The sequence below is a fragment of the Cavia porcellus genome, unplaced genomic scaffold (genome assembly GCF_034190915.1).
Source record: "Cavia porcellus strain 051 isolate PalLab524CR breed Dunkin Hartley unplaced genomic scaffold, mCavPor4.1 scaffold_32, whole genome shotgun sequence".
Taxonomy (NCBI): domain Eukaryota; kingdom Metazoa; phylum Chordata; class Mammalia; order Rodentia; family Caviidae; genus Cavia; species Cavia porcellus.
In genome coordinates this window covers 39,608,641-39,622,430 of record NW_026947515.1, presented here as the reverse complement: position 1 = coordinate 39,622,430, position 13,790 = coordinate 39,608,641, and the positions used below count along the sequence as shown (strand labels likewise).

At 48.8% G+C, this 13,790-nt stretch overlaps 1 protein-coding gene across 4 annotated transcripts; it reads right to left on the bottom strand.

Annotated features, from left to right (window-relative positions):
• Window positions 1-1,214: 1,214 nt before the first annotated feature.
• Dhrs7c (dehydrogenase/reductase 7C) lies at window positions 1,215-13,572 on the bottom strand. 4 transcript variants are annotated; one of them, XM_063241700.1, is made up of 8 exons: window positions 13,395-13,572; window positions 13,022-13,181; window positions 10,384-10,513; window positions 9,120-9,232; window positions 7,780-7,990; window positions 5,899-5,991; window positions 2,512-2,667; window positions 1,215-1,446 (listed from the first exon to the last, which is right to left on the bottom strand). In XM_063241700.1, exons 2-8 carry the CDS (start codon window positions 13,043-13,045, stop codon window positions 1,238-1,240), a joined length of 936 nt encoding a protein of 311 aa, XP_063097770.1. In that variant the 5' UTR covers window positions 13,046-13,181; window positions 13,395-13,572; the 3' UTR covers window positions 1,215-1,237. The 4 variants fall into 4 exon arrangements, with proteins under 4 accessions (XP_063097770.1, XP_013004157.1, XP_013004159.1 ...); XM_013148703.3 differs by lacking the exon at window positions 10,384-10,513; XM_013148705.3 differs by lacking the exon at window positions 10,384-10,513 and having other exon boundaries at window positions 9,120-9,208.
• Between the last annotated feature and the right edge of the window lie 218 nt (window positions 13,573-13,790).

Below are 13,790 nucleotides of genomic sequence, written 5' to 3'. Positions count from 1 at the left end.
CACACTTACAAAAAACAACTTGAGTCTTTTCTCAAAAACCCGCTCAATGCCTGTAATGCCAGCAACCTAGGAAGCTGAGGCAGGAGGGTCATCGTGAGTTCGAGGCCAGCCTGGGCTACACAGTGAGTTCAAGGCCAACCTGGACTATGTAAGGAGACCATCTCAGAAACAAAACCAGCTCAGAGCCTGCGCTGGCCTGTGAGATCAGTCCCTGGGAGGGGCTAATTCTCATAGGCTACCAGGACTGTCAGTCACAGTTCTGGACTCTGCCAAGGGGGAACACTATCCTTTAATAACATATTAGTTAAACTCAGTGTAAGTAGTAAGCACTTATCAGAGGTAACCATATATGCTTATCAATAATATACTATTGAAAAAAAAAATATAGTACCAGCCACGAATAACAGAACCGGGGATTGACCCAGTTCCTGGCACAGTCTAAGCCAAGACTCTACCCCTGAGCTACACTCTGAGCCCTTTCCTGACTTTTTTTTGAGACAGGGTCTAGCTAAGTTGTGCAGGCTGGGCTCAAACTCCTGATTTTCCTGCCCCAGCCTCCCGAGTATCTGGGGTTACAGCTGAGCATTGCCACACCCAGTTTATTTTTATATTATTTGTATATGTATATAGTCTATAAAATAATATTAATATGAAAACGAATATAAATGCTTCATATTAATATGAGTATTATCATAGAATACTTAGTAAGTAGAAGGTATAAATTCATCACACTGAATAAAATCAGTCCCTCCTGTATGGCAGCCATGCAGGGTTGGTGGCTGCCATATGGGAGGGTTCTGAGGGACAGGCTGTGTCTGTGCCCGCGGATGCTGCGTCCTGCAGCTGGGTCACCTCGTGTGAGGGGCAGTGGGTTCCGGCCTCTGGGCAGGCCCGTGGCCACGGGGTTTGCACAATGTGGGTTTGGTGGAGCCAGGACCGATGCTCCCCTTCCCGAGGCCCTGCAGCTCCTGAGCTGGGGGGGAAGGGGTGGGAGGGGGGTCAGGGGACCCATCTCAATACAGAAGGGGTGGGAGGGGGGGAAGGGGTGGGGGCGGGGAGCCCTGCGTGGACAAGGAAGCTGGGTGGGGGTGGGGTGTAGTGCGGTGGGGGTGGGGTAGTGGGGTGGGGGTGGGGGTCCCACTAGGAGGTGCCCAGGTGATAAGGGGCAGGGTTTGGGAGGGATCCGTGCTGCAGGGAGGACAGAGAGCCCACGCTGGCCAGCAAAGCCTTTATTCTGTTACCCCTCCCCCGGGACACTGAGCCTGTCCTTCACCCCACAGGCCACCACGGCGAAGAAGAACTCGGGGAAGAGGGCGCGGATGTACACGGCGGCCCTGGGGATGGGGTTGGCCATCAGCACCTCCTGCTTCCGCCGCCGCACGGTGCTCATCACCTCCTCGGCCACCTCCACCGGGTGCTCGCCCTGGGTCAGCTTCCTGGAAAAGACTGGGCGGCCCCCGGGGCTTATGGTTGACAAGTGGGGAGCAAGTGGGTCAAAACCCTGGGTGGCCCAAAGATGGGGGACACGGGGGCTGCCTCTGGCGCTGTGCCCAGGCCATGCTGACATTTGCCACCTAGATGTCTGGGGGAGACACTGTACCTCTCCCGGCCTCCACTTCTTGACCTATGAAGTGGGCCTTCTGGCCTTGATACGTTGGTGGGGACATTGTGTGCAGCAGTAGAAAGGCAGAAGAGGTTAGGAAGTAAGGTCTCAGCCCAGCACTCTGAGAGGCTGAGGCAGGAGGATCGCAAGTTCGAATCCAGCCTGGTTATCTTCCAAGTTAGCGATCTCCATCCCAATACAGAAAATGGGTAACAGGATGGGAATACAGCTCAGTGCCAAGGCCTTGGGTTCAGTCTCCAGAACAGAGGGCGGGGTGGGGGTGCTGGGTGAATTAAGGGCTGCTTTATAACTGTTGAGAAGCTATGTTTGTCTGGAGCCTCGTGGAACTTCTTGCTGCATCCCCCAGGCTGACTCACCTTGGTTCCTCCATGTAGACAGAGGCCAGAGACTCTGCGGTCAGCGTCTTATAGCGTAATGATAACCATGTGCAGGTGTGGAGCTCTCACCATGAGCTGGTGAGTGGGAACCTGCAGTCCGCCCAGTAACCCGAGGTAGGGATTGCTACTGTCCCTCAGGACACCAAGGCATGGAGTGCTGAAGGGACCTGCTGATATTCAGTCATCCAACCTGGGCAAGGCAGGCTCCTAGTGCCCGTGGTCCAGCCTGACATCACTCTCACTCTCCACTCTGGAAAGAGGGAACCAGCCAGGTCCTGAAGACCAAATCCTGCTAGCAGTAGAATCAGGTCCAGATGCAGGCTGAGCCAGGCAGACAGCGGTTGAGCTGAGTGGACTGGGCAGCCAGTCCGGGCCATGGTATTTTAGCTACGGGCTGGGATCCCCTCGTACTGGTGCCTCAAGCCTGAAGTTGTGGGACCACAAGACGCCCAGAAGCCTGCTTCAGGAACACCCTTTGGCCCACCCTCAAGAGCTTCCCCGCACGCTCACATTTCCAGATGGAAGCGCTCCAGTTCCCTCGCTCTGGGTGAGCATGGTGGGACCGGATGAACACTGGGCTCACGGTGCTGACCACCACATCATATTCCTCCACTTCGGCTCGCAGGCAGTCGAAGAAGCCCAGGGCAGCATGTTTGGAGGCAGCGTCTAGGAGAAAAGCCAGCCAGAAGCGAATGTGGCCCTGCTCCCCGGGAAGGGCACTGGGGACCTGAAGGGCCACACACATATTCCTGCACAAGCCAGGAGCAAGGAGGCGTCTCAGAATTCACCTCTTCATTTATAGCTAAGAACAGAGAGCTCTTGTGAAGTAGAGGAAAGAAGCAGCCCTGAGACTGAATCCCACTCAGCCACTGGCCTACTGTGTCACCTTGGGCAGATCACTTTACTTCTCCAGCACTTAGTTTTCTTCTCTTTAAAATGGGGATGATATTTCTGTTGGCAAGTTTTTGTGATGTGAGGTCTCCTTTGTGAGGATCAAATGACGAAGAATGCTTAAAATGCCCCGCACAGGCACAGGTCCCTAGTCCTTTCCAGGAAGGCTAGCAATACCCGAGGGGCTTGGGCAAGCCTGGGGCCAGCTGGTGGCTGTGATGAGCCTGGAGCCCAGACTTCTCATCCCCTTTACCTTAGAGGATCCATCCATGCTAGTTAGCACCAGATTCAGCTCAAGTCATGGAGGCCAGTGGCTGATAAGCAGGAATCAGCCCAGGAACCCCAAGAAGAATGGATCGCTAACTTCTCCAAACTTTAGAAAGAGCCCATCTGGGATGTGGTGACTTTAAGTCACATTCCAGGGGTGCCCAATGGGGAGGGAGAGATGTAGTGTGTATGGTCCACCCCGCTGTGCCCGGATCTTTTGATCAAACCCTTTTTGTAGTTGTTCAGTCTGAGAGCCAGACTGTCCTCTCCTCCCTTCCCCTGCCCTGTCCTCTTTCCACAAATACCAGTCCAGACTGCCCCGGGGAAAAGGATCTGACCCCCTCATTGTGGAGGGCTCAGGATGCAGTGCTGGGGCTCACATTCCTCACCATAAAATGAGGCTCAATAATGAGACACCTCATGGAGAGCCATAAGCACCAAACAAGAGGCCCTCTGGAGCTCTCGGAGAAGCGGCTGGTATTGGAGTGACCCTGCTAGCTGGCAGGAGGTACCAGAGTATAAGTGTCTCCACTGAGGAGCATGGGAAATGCAGCTGACGGGCATTCCAGGGGATGGCGGCCAAGGAGAAAGACCAGGGTCTGCCCACAGGTGGCCTCCACCGCTTGTGGCCCTGGAAGATGGACTCTGCCCTGGGGACAGTGTTGGGGAGAAGCTAAAAATCATGGTATTTGTTGAAATGTTCCAATATTTGAATAATTAAATAACAAAAATCTTGTCATCATATTGTCTGAAGCAAACCTCTCCTGGGTTGTTCCTCCCTGGATTATACAGTGAATTTAATTTAATTTAATACAGTTGGCCTCTTTATCTGTGGGCTTCACATCCACGGATTCAACAAGCTGTGAACTGCGGATATTCAGAAAACTTTTGCGTCTGTGCTGAACATGTACAGACTTTTTAATCGTTCCATAAACAATACAATGTCACACTGTTTGTGTAGCATTTATACTGTAAATGTTTCAATGTTTTATGTACCCTAGAAATGATTTAAAGTACACAAGAGGATGTGTGTAGATCACCTGCAAATACTATTGCATTCCCTACGAGGGACTTAAGGGTTCATGGACATAGGCGTCCACAGCGTCCTCCACGGTGCTAAAGGTGCCACCGTATATTCACTCAAGAGGGGCAGAGGACTGCTGTGCCCATTTGTGAGCGGTGAAGGCCAAGAAGCTGGGACAGTGATGCCATAGGCGATAGGTGGCTGAGTCTCTACCAGAATCCTGGCTCTCTGTTTCCGGCCCCTGTTACCCACCCTCAGTGGTTCAGGATGAATCCAGTTCTGCCTGCTCCAAACTGGGTGTGGTGGCTTTCAGGGAAATACAGATCAAAAGCACAATACAGCACCACATCACACCCTTAGGGTCACCGAAATCAAGATGCATAAGGATAAATGTTGGCGAGGAGCGGGAGACTCAGGTGCCTTGCTGGTGGGAAGGAAGTTGGTGCAGCTGCTTTGGAAACGATCTGGCAGTTTCTCAAACAAACACAGAAGTGCCATGTGACCCAACATTTCCCCTCCTAGGCACATGCTACAGAGAAATGAAAGCACTTGTCTTCAGATACACTGTACAAGACTGTTTGCAGTAGAATTACTCAGTGTATCTCCAACTCAAATGTCCATTCCCAGATGAATAAATAAATAATATGCAGTGTATCCATTTGATAGAATGTTATTTGGCCATTAAAGGAAGAAAAACCTGCCATGCTATGATATGGGTGAAAGATATTAAGCTAAGTGAAAGAATCCACAAGGGCCCAAATCCATTGTGACATGTCTTTCTAAACAGAGGTGATCTGAACACACACAGAGAGAGCCCATGTGTGAACAGACACACAGGACAGGCCGTTGGAGGACACAGCAGGAAGGTGCCCACAACGCAAGGAGAGAGACCACAGCAGAAACCAATTCTGCTGATACCATGACTGTGAATTTTCGTTCTGTTTAAGACATCCAGTCTCTGGTGTTTTGTTTTGGCAGCCCTAGCTAACTAATACAAAGGAGCTACCGTTTCCTTTCCTCTCTCTCCTGCCTTTCCATCAATGGATATTCACTGAGCTCCTGTTTTGCACATAGTAGTGTAGGCCACAAAGAAAAGCTAGTGGCATGGTCCCCACGCTCACTGGGAGTAGGAATGTCTCCAGAACTTTCTCAGTGGATCCCACGAGCATGTGCTTGGAAGTCTCTCTTCTGCTTGGACTTCTCACCTGGGGAGCTATCCCTCCCTTGGGATTTTGTTCCTGTCCTCTTCTCCTCCTCTGTCCTCTAGACCTCTCTGTCCCTCTCCCATCTTGTGGTGTTCATTCAAATCCCTCTTTCTCAGTTGTAACCTTTCCTGTCCTTTGGTGCCATCTGAATGGAGGAAGGGACGTTTGAGCTGGGGTTATGCATCTCTGTGCAGAGGTGTGACCGTCATCTGCCAGTGTCGTGGTCAGCCAGGGCATGTCCTGTGACCTGTGACACTGGGCTCTGGGAGGGGTGTCATTTCGTCTTTTACATCCCAACCTCTCCCATGGATACTTGGTTGCTGCGGATGCGAGAAAAATAGGAGGAAAAAAAACTCAGGGAGAGAAAGAAAATCCAGCAGACACCCCGTCCTCTCTGGAGGAGACATTCCTCACCTCGCATCACCCTATGCTTGGTCTTGGACATAACAGTGCTTGTCCTGCTATTAAAATGTGCGAGAGGTGAGCATTGTTTTTGTCCCAGTAACTTACAAGCTGTCCGGAACGGGAGCCCGAACTTTCCTTGGATGCTGTTCACCAGCACGATCTGACCGGTCCTCCGGGAGATCATGTTAGGAAGCAGAACTAGAAAGCACCGAGAGTTCCAGTTAGAAATCTGAGCTGAGCAAGGCAGGGCAGGCAGAACCTTCCCCGCACCCGCTCATCCCTCGGGGCTCCACCGTCTCTGCGGAGGTGGAGAGACCTCAATGCAATCAGCCAGTGTTTCCAAGGAGAGGGCTGCATCAGCTGGCACCTTGCTGGATGATTTTAAGTGTCTCACCAGTGTGCATTAATTAAAGGACGTTAGTGTCAATAAAGGAAGGTAGTAGCTTTTTAATTCTCTGACTGCCTCAGGAAGAAAGTCTCATTCTGGTTCGATTTTCAGCACCTATCTTGCAATTGGTAATCTTTTAACAAAAAGAGGGAAGACCGTGTCCTTGGAAGAATTTACCTGATTTAGTTTCGGGTCACCTTGTAGTGACTGAGAGGGAACAGGGCATTTATCTATTTTCTACGGGGGATGGAGGCCTGAGCCTCTTGCATGTTAGGCAAGCCTGCTACCACTGAGCTACCTCCCAAGCCGTTTTTATTTTGACCCAGAGACCCACTAAGTGGCCCAGACTGACTTTAAATTTGTGTTTCTCAGACCTTAGCTTCTTGAGTAGCTGGGATTACAGGTGTGCACCACTGCACCTGACTGCACGGGTTTTAAATCTGTATTGGTGTTATAAAGATTTCTTTGTAATGTGTAATTAATTTTAAAAATGAAGCATGCATAAAAATATTAAGTAAATAAATAGTATAGGTGGAAAGAGGATAGGTCAAAAACAAAAAGACAATACTTAAAGACTTAGCTTTCAGAGTGATTACCTAAATCCAGCCCCTTCTTGTTAGAGATGAGCAGACAGGCCCAGAGCTGGTGACCAGACTCAGGTCCCTGAGCTCCTGAGAAGTTAGCAGGAAAGCCAGTCCTGGTCTTTCCCACCTCTCCTGTCTCCATTCATCTGTTTGCAGCTGTTAAGCCGTCTCTGTTAAAGGCTGAAAGAATAATGCACTTTTGCTGGCCTGGTGGGTGTGCCCATACACAGCGAGGCTGGAGAAAGCTATTCTTCCTGTGACTCCACTCTAGAAGCTCTAGAAAGTCATCTATTTCCTCATCTCTCTCAGAGTCTCACCTCTTCCAGGACACCCCGTTCCCTATATGGGGCCGTCCTTCATGCTTACATTCTTCCCCGAGCCTCTGCTTTGGCGCACATGTGTTTTTGGAGAGGTGACACTCAGTTTATGACTGCACACCACGGCTGTCTCCAAGCCTCGCCTCCCAGCCCGCTGCCCTGCCTTGGAGCTCAGTGGTGAGGAGTCTCCCTCTCAGCGTCTTCTAGGCTTTCCACATGTTCACATGAGACCCAGAACTTTCCTCTCTAACAGAGATGTCTTTTTGCCTCCCTTGTTTCTGGGAAGAGGCCAAAAGAATACTGGGTTCCTTGTCATTTGGGGATAAACACTTTTTCTTGTTGATTTCTGAGGATGGAACATTTGACAAACTGTCATGGTTAGGAACAGACAAACTGGGAAGCTGACGTGGCAAAAACTGAGGACAGTGATCAGAGGGGAGCGATGAGTGTGAGTATGGAGGGGGCAAAGGATAAAACTTGGGTGGGGAGAAGGGTTTCATGGTGATCTTGGATATGTAAGTGACGTATTTGCAAAATCAATTTTCTTCACCAAAAATTAGTGAGAATGTTTAAAATTTTCATCAAGTAAATAAGAAATTTTTTGATGAGACAAAGAGTCCCATGCAGAGTTGGATGACTGGCCAGGAAACAGCACCGAGTGACCCAGAAACCCATGGGAAAATGGAACTCAGGATACCTTTGGTCAAGGTGATGGGTCCTAAGTAATTGGCATTCATGATCTTTCTGTCGAGCTCCAGAGAAATCTTGTGGGCAGGCCCCTTCACCTTCACGCTGGCGTTGTTGATGAGGATGTCCACACAGCCGTAGCAGTCCAGGACTTCCTTTGCCACATCTTGGACACAGCTGATGTCGGAGAGATCCAGGAGGACCAGCTTGGGGGTGAATGTCTGTTGGACCAATGCATGAGTCAAGGTATGTGCTCTCAGTTCCCTCCTGTGGATCTAAGGGACCTTCCAACTAAGAGCCACCCCATCTGAAACTCAAAACTCATGGGATGACTGCAAATCAACTCAACAACCAAGACGAAAAAGTGGAACTGACTCTGGGAGGATCTATTAACTCCACACATGAATGTGCAGTGATACATCCACACTTCTGGCCATAGTTCCATAGTTCCATCCTGATCAATCCAGATGAGTGTCATCCCTGAGGATGCTCTGCTTTGCAGGCCTTGGACTTATTTCAGTGGGAAAACTGTCACTTTTAACATTTCTGAGCAATTTCTTGAGACTTGCTTTTCCAGTTGACTTTATAAGTTGCAACAAAATCCATATCTACTCTGTGACCACATTTTGGGTTGAGTCCAAATCGTATACTCACACAGTATTTTGGGGGCACCTACTATGTATCAGGCACTGTGTTCAACCCTATGCTGATGTCCTCAAGAGTGTATTTGTGTAGAGTAGGGGACAGATAACAAAATTGGTAGTATCATGGGCTCAATACAATCCTAGTGCTGTATAAACACCAGTTCTGACATAAATAAATCCTCAAAGACTGGGTCTCTGGTCCGATTCATTTAGCAAGCACAGAATATTTTCCAGGTTCTTTTTTGGAGTTTTACAGTACACCCTACTGTACCAAAGGTAACCCAGTACTTCCCAAACAGTGGACTGCAGAATCTTAATTTTATCCCAAACCTAGTAACACCCCAAGAAATGCGCATGGAGAGTTCTGTGTTGTCTATTTGCTCTGTCCCCTCAATTGCAAGATTTAGGTCTGAATGACTCCTGCTATTTCCAAGTACCAAAGCCAGCCTCAAGGATAAAGATACGAAAATCAATCCTGACGGGAGCCCTGAATCAGTTCCTTAAACAGCGCCCCTGAAATGCTGTAAAAATCGTAGCTGCCCTGGAACAAACACTCACTTCCTGGGTGGCTTTTGGGGAGGGGACGCCATTGCCCTGTGCCTCCTGTGAAGGAGGTATTGTTTTTTGTGGCTGTTTGTTTTAAAATCAGGCGTATTTCCAACCACATCCCATGCCCGGGACAGCCCGGGACTGCTGACGGCCTTACCTTGCTGGGGTCAGCCACACTGATCAAGGAGTCATACAGGCTTTCCAGCTTCTCCCAGTTCTTCCCGCACAGGACCAGCCTTGCCCCACCTGTGTGGAACAACCGGGCGCACTCTGTGGAGAAGGAGGAAGTTGGGCGGGGTGCACTGAGTACAGGGAGCCACTGATGGGCACTCCTGGCTCTCTTAGCACTTGAGAGTCAAAGAATTCACAGATCTTAGCACCTCAAGGCCTTTCAGAGATCGGTTCATTTGATCTCAGGTCCAGGCTGAAATTTGTGGTCATTTTCAGCCTCGGCTTGGTGGTTTCCTGTGAGAGGAAGCTTGCACTGAGGTGTTTTGATGTCTGGAACTTAGTTCTTCCTTAGACCGAACACAAAGGTGACCCTCTCTGCCTAGCTTTCGGATCCTAAGGAGATTTCAAATCTACAAATATTAGAAAGTTTGTTCAGGTCAAATATCAGCCACTGCTCAGCAGATTTTCTGTGGATAAATACTTCAGCCAAAGCTCTCTTCTATGAAAAAAGAATATCTTCTTTCAGATTAATTTTACTCTGTACTAGTTTGTGATTCACCCAATATAGATTTTCCCCACTGGGCAATAGTTGGGAACAGCATTCTGATACTTATAAGCAATAGGTTTACTTGTTCTAGGAACTATTGGAAGAAATTTATATATATTAGCTCACCATTTATATATATTCTCACTATAATCTGGGGAGATAGTATCCGAGATTAGGTCCCCTTAGAAGCAGAATCTAGACAGAGAGTTAGGTGGCCAGGATTTATCAAGAGAGTGCTTCTCAGAGAAAAATATCCATGAACCGATGACCTTCAGCAGGTACCAGGCAAGGACATGCTCTCAGGCAAAGTATAGCTTGCTTGATTCAGAGAGGACCATCCAGTCTGAACCCCTCTGCAGACTGTTCCATGTGGAGGTAAGAAGACCAGGCTTTTACCCTCCTGTGCCAACCAGTCACCTACTGTGGGCTGGTCCCTCTGAGGGGAGGGCATAGCCATGCAACTCCTTAGCAAGGGCAATGCCTCTGGAACCCCAGGGTGAAGCTAAGACATCAACCTGAGGACTCTGATGTGCAGATCAGAGATGGCTTGCTCTCCATGTTAAGCTGCATCAAGGCCGGTCCCCACTTCCTGGAAAGGAGCATGCTGGGTGTTCGCCATTGCCCGCCCATTCTGTCCTCCTATTGCATTTCATGGGGACATGTTTGTAAGCCGGGTACTGGGTTAGAGACCCTTGGCACTGACCTTGTGCCAAGCACTTTGAGATTGATCTTTTCTTCCAGCCAATAAGCATAAGCTGAGCCTTCCTTCCCCATCTGATCACATCTATGACGCCACGGACTAAGGGGTGCCCCTTGATTTCAGAAATCAAAAACTGAGAAAGGAAGACATGGGAAGTGTAAGATGCTGTTGACTCCTAGGTGGCCTGATTTCAGCCTGATGGGGCGTCACTGAGCACCTTAAAAGTGAAAAGAAGAGAGATGGGGTCGGTGTTTGGTTGGAAATCCGTGAATCAGTTCACATGCCCTGCTTAGACATGTCGACTGTCCCTTTTGCTTCAGACACAGTGGGCACAGGTGACGCAGTGCCAACTTGGCTGAATTGTGCAGTCTAAGGCAAGGACAGGATGCCTTACACAACCTGCTGGTCTGATTTCCCTAGTGCACAGTCTCCTCCCGGTGAACCCCAAGGGTAGCCCCATGCAGCCCACATCGTCCTCTCCATGCACCTTACTTTTTTCTTGCCTTGGACTTAAGAAACAGCAACTGGGACCTGGAGTCCCGGTCGGTCGTCAATGGCACTTTGATGCCAGGTGCTTACCTAAAGTCATACACACCCAGCTTCTCAAGTTACTTTGAAGTATTTGGACTTTATTTCTGCTTTGCCTTTCTTTTCAGGGTGGGTCAGTAAGATGCAGTAAAAAAGTAAACTAGTCAAACTAGGCAGACTAGGTCACATTCCTGTGCAAATGTCACTTTGTTCCTGACATGTGCTTCCTGGGAGCCTGGTTTATAAATGTCTCTCTACAGCTGAATGAGATTTTAAAAATCTTTAAAAGGACCTTTAAAGCAAACATACAACAGAGAGAACAGTAGTTGTATCTACTAAGACTAGAAAGTCATCAAGGACATAGGAGAACTGAACAGCTTCTTCAAACGCAGCATGAAATTGTTCCACCCAACAACAGCAAAATGTACATTTTTTAAAAGTCCTTACAGAATATTGTCTGAGACAGATCATATCCAGGCCATAAATCATACCTCAACCAACTCTAAAGAATTGAAGTCACGTTCTGTGTGATTATACTCGGGCCACACTAGAATCAAACTGGTAATATGCAGGCAAATACTTTCCTAATGTAAATGAGCACGATTCCTTCAGCAAGTGGTTAAACAAATAAATAAATTCTGTCTGGGTATGCACTGGATGCCAAGCACTGGGATGCTGGGGACTCCAGGGTGAACAAATTACAGGTTTCCCCCGTAGGAAGCTGTGTCTGATGGATCAACTGAGCAGCACAGAGACTACACAGTGAGGAGTAACTGGATGATGAAGCCACAGAGGAGACGGGTGGTTCCTTACAGGGCATCAAGAGGGAAGGGCGATTAAGGTGACAGGGAAGGCTCCAAGCTGAATCAGGGTCCCCTATAGCCAGCCTGGCCTCTTTCTAGTCAAACACGTTCTAGTTGGACAGCAAGGTTGCCCCAAAGCTTTTGACCCTGAATGGCTCTGGGTGAGCTGATCTCCAATTTTGGGGGCAATGTTGTCATCTTGGATCTGGTCTGACTTTGGGAATTACTTCTGGGGCCCACGGAAGGGCTGCACGGGAACCTCATGTCTGTCTGCCTCATGCTGTGTTTTTTCAACCTGTCGTGTTGGACCCAAAATGATCCCCTGTTGAAATCTAACTGATCCTCAGAGCACGTGGCTTGGCTCCCACTGGAATGCCCAAGAAAATGACAAGCAGGCTCTGAGCAAATTCTCAAAAAGGAGGTCACAGATAGTCTCACAATGGCCACCATTAGCCCTCTAGAGACACTTCAGAATGGACAATGACCAGGACAGAGTATACCTATAGTTATTTGAGAGTAACTAATAAATGATTGACTGTGTGTGTTCTGTGTTTGATTAAAAACAACAGCAAAAATCATCCCCAAACTATGCAATACAGAGGGTTGTACTGTCACTCTTTGCAATGACAGGATTGAAGCCAAGGGACATTGACTACTCCTCAGGTCACAGATGCAACCAGGAGAATGACCCCGGAGACCATCTAATTTAGGGGCTGCAGACAAGACCAGCAGGTGAATGGCAGAAAACATCAGACCAAGTAATGTGCAACAGGGAGTGGTGGGGTGTGTGGCACATGGAAGGGGGTGCGCTCGGCTTGAACTTATTCTGCAGGTGTTCTTGTAAGTGCTATCCATCTACAAATTCACTCGTTGTGCAAAACTACATTATGAGGTAGAGACAGCGTTCCCACATTACAGAGGAGAAATTCCATGCAGAGAAGGGAAGTAACCAGCTAGTAATTGCTGGAATCAGGACTTGAACCTAGCACCCTAATCAGGGCTCAGAACCGGTACACAGCCCCAGCTAAGAGCACGGCCTTAAAAAATTCCTGGAAACACCATGAAAGCAAAATTAACCACATCCATAGACCAGTGTTGACATTTAGAGTATGAGTTTGCACCCTCAAAGATTCCGGTCCCCTCATTTATCAGGCAAAAGAGCTGAAGCATTACTAATAAACTTCACTAATGCGCTGGTTAGTGACAGAGGTTGGAGAGAACCCAGGATCAACCCCTTCCTACCTAGTACATTTGCCCACACGCCACCCTGCCACTGCCAGTCATCTCTGGGAAGAGGACAGTCCACTTACCTTTGCCCAGCTCTGAGAGGGCATCAGTGATCACCACCACTTTGTTCTGCACGGCTGACTTTGACCACAGCCTGGACACCTCCTGATAGATGAAGAGGAGGCCGCTGATTCCCAGCAGCAGCAGGGGCAGCATCAGCACAAGCATGACTCCCATCTTGCTCTAGGGGACGACAGAACAAAAGGTTTGATTTTAGAGACACCCTGATTGCGAGGTCCAGGGCAGGGGCAGACTTGCGGCTGCAGGGTACGTTCACTCCAAGCATGGAGCCTATCTTTTCTCCAGGACCTCAGCTTTGCTTCTAGAGAGGCTGCTTCAGACCTAAATAACCAGCCTGCACGCTAATCCCCCAAAATTCAACAAATAGGAAATTACGTTGTCTCCCAAGCAGGCAAACTACAGGGGGGCTGCCCCCCCCAATGGTAAATTACAAATTTAATTAAAATGGCTCTGCATTTTTAGAAAGAAATCCATGTGTTAAGGCCACTTGCTCAGGCCCTAATGGTTATTTATAACTCTACATTGCACTAAAGGGCTTTTCAGGGTAAATATAGAGTCTCTTGTGATACTCAGGGACACATGCTGGCCGGCTCTGATTTCAGGGCTCTTGCCAGGACTTTTAAAGCTTCCCTGGCTTGCTGGCAATAAGAAGTTTCCTGTGCAGTTTGGGGTTGAGCATTTAGGGTTCAGGCTCTAGGATTTTCAGCACAGACACCTTACCTTTCGTTCCTGATCCAGATAACTTGCAGGTAGCTCAAATCATGCGACAGC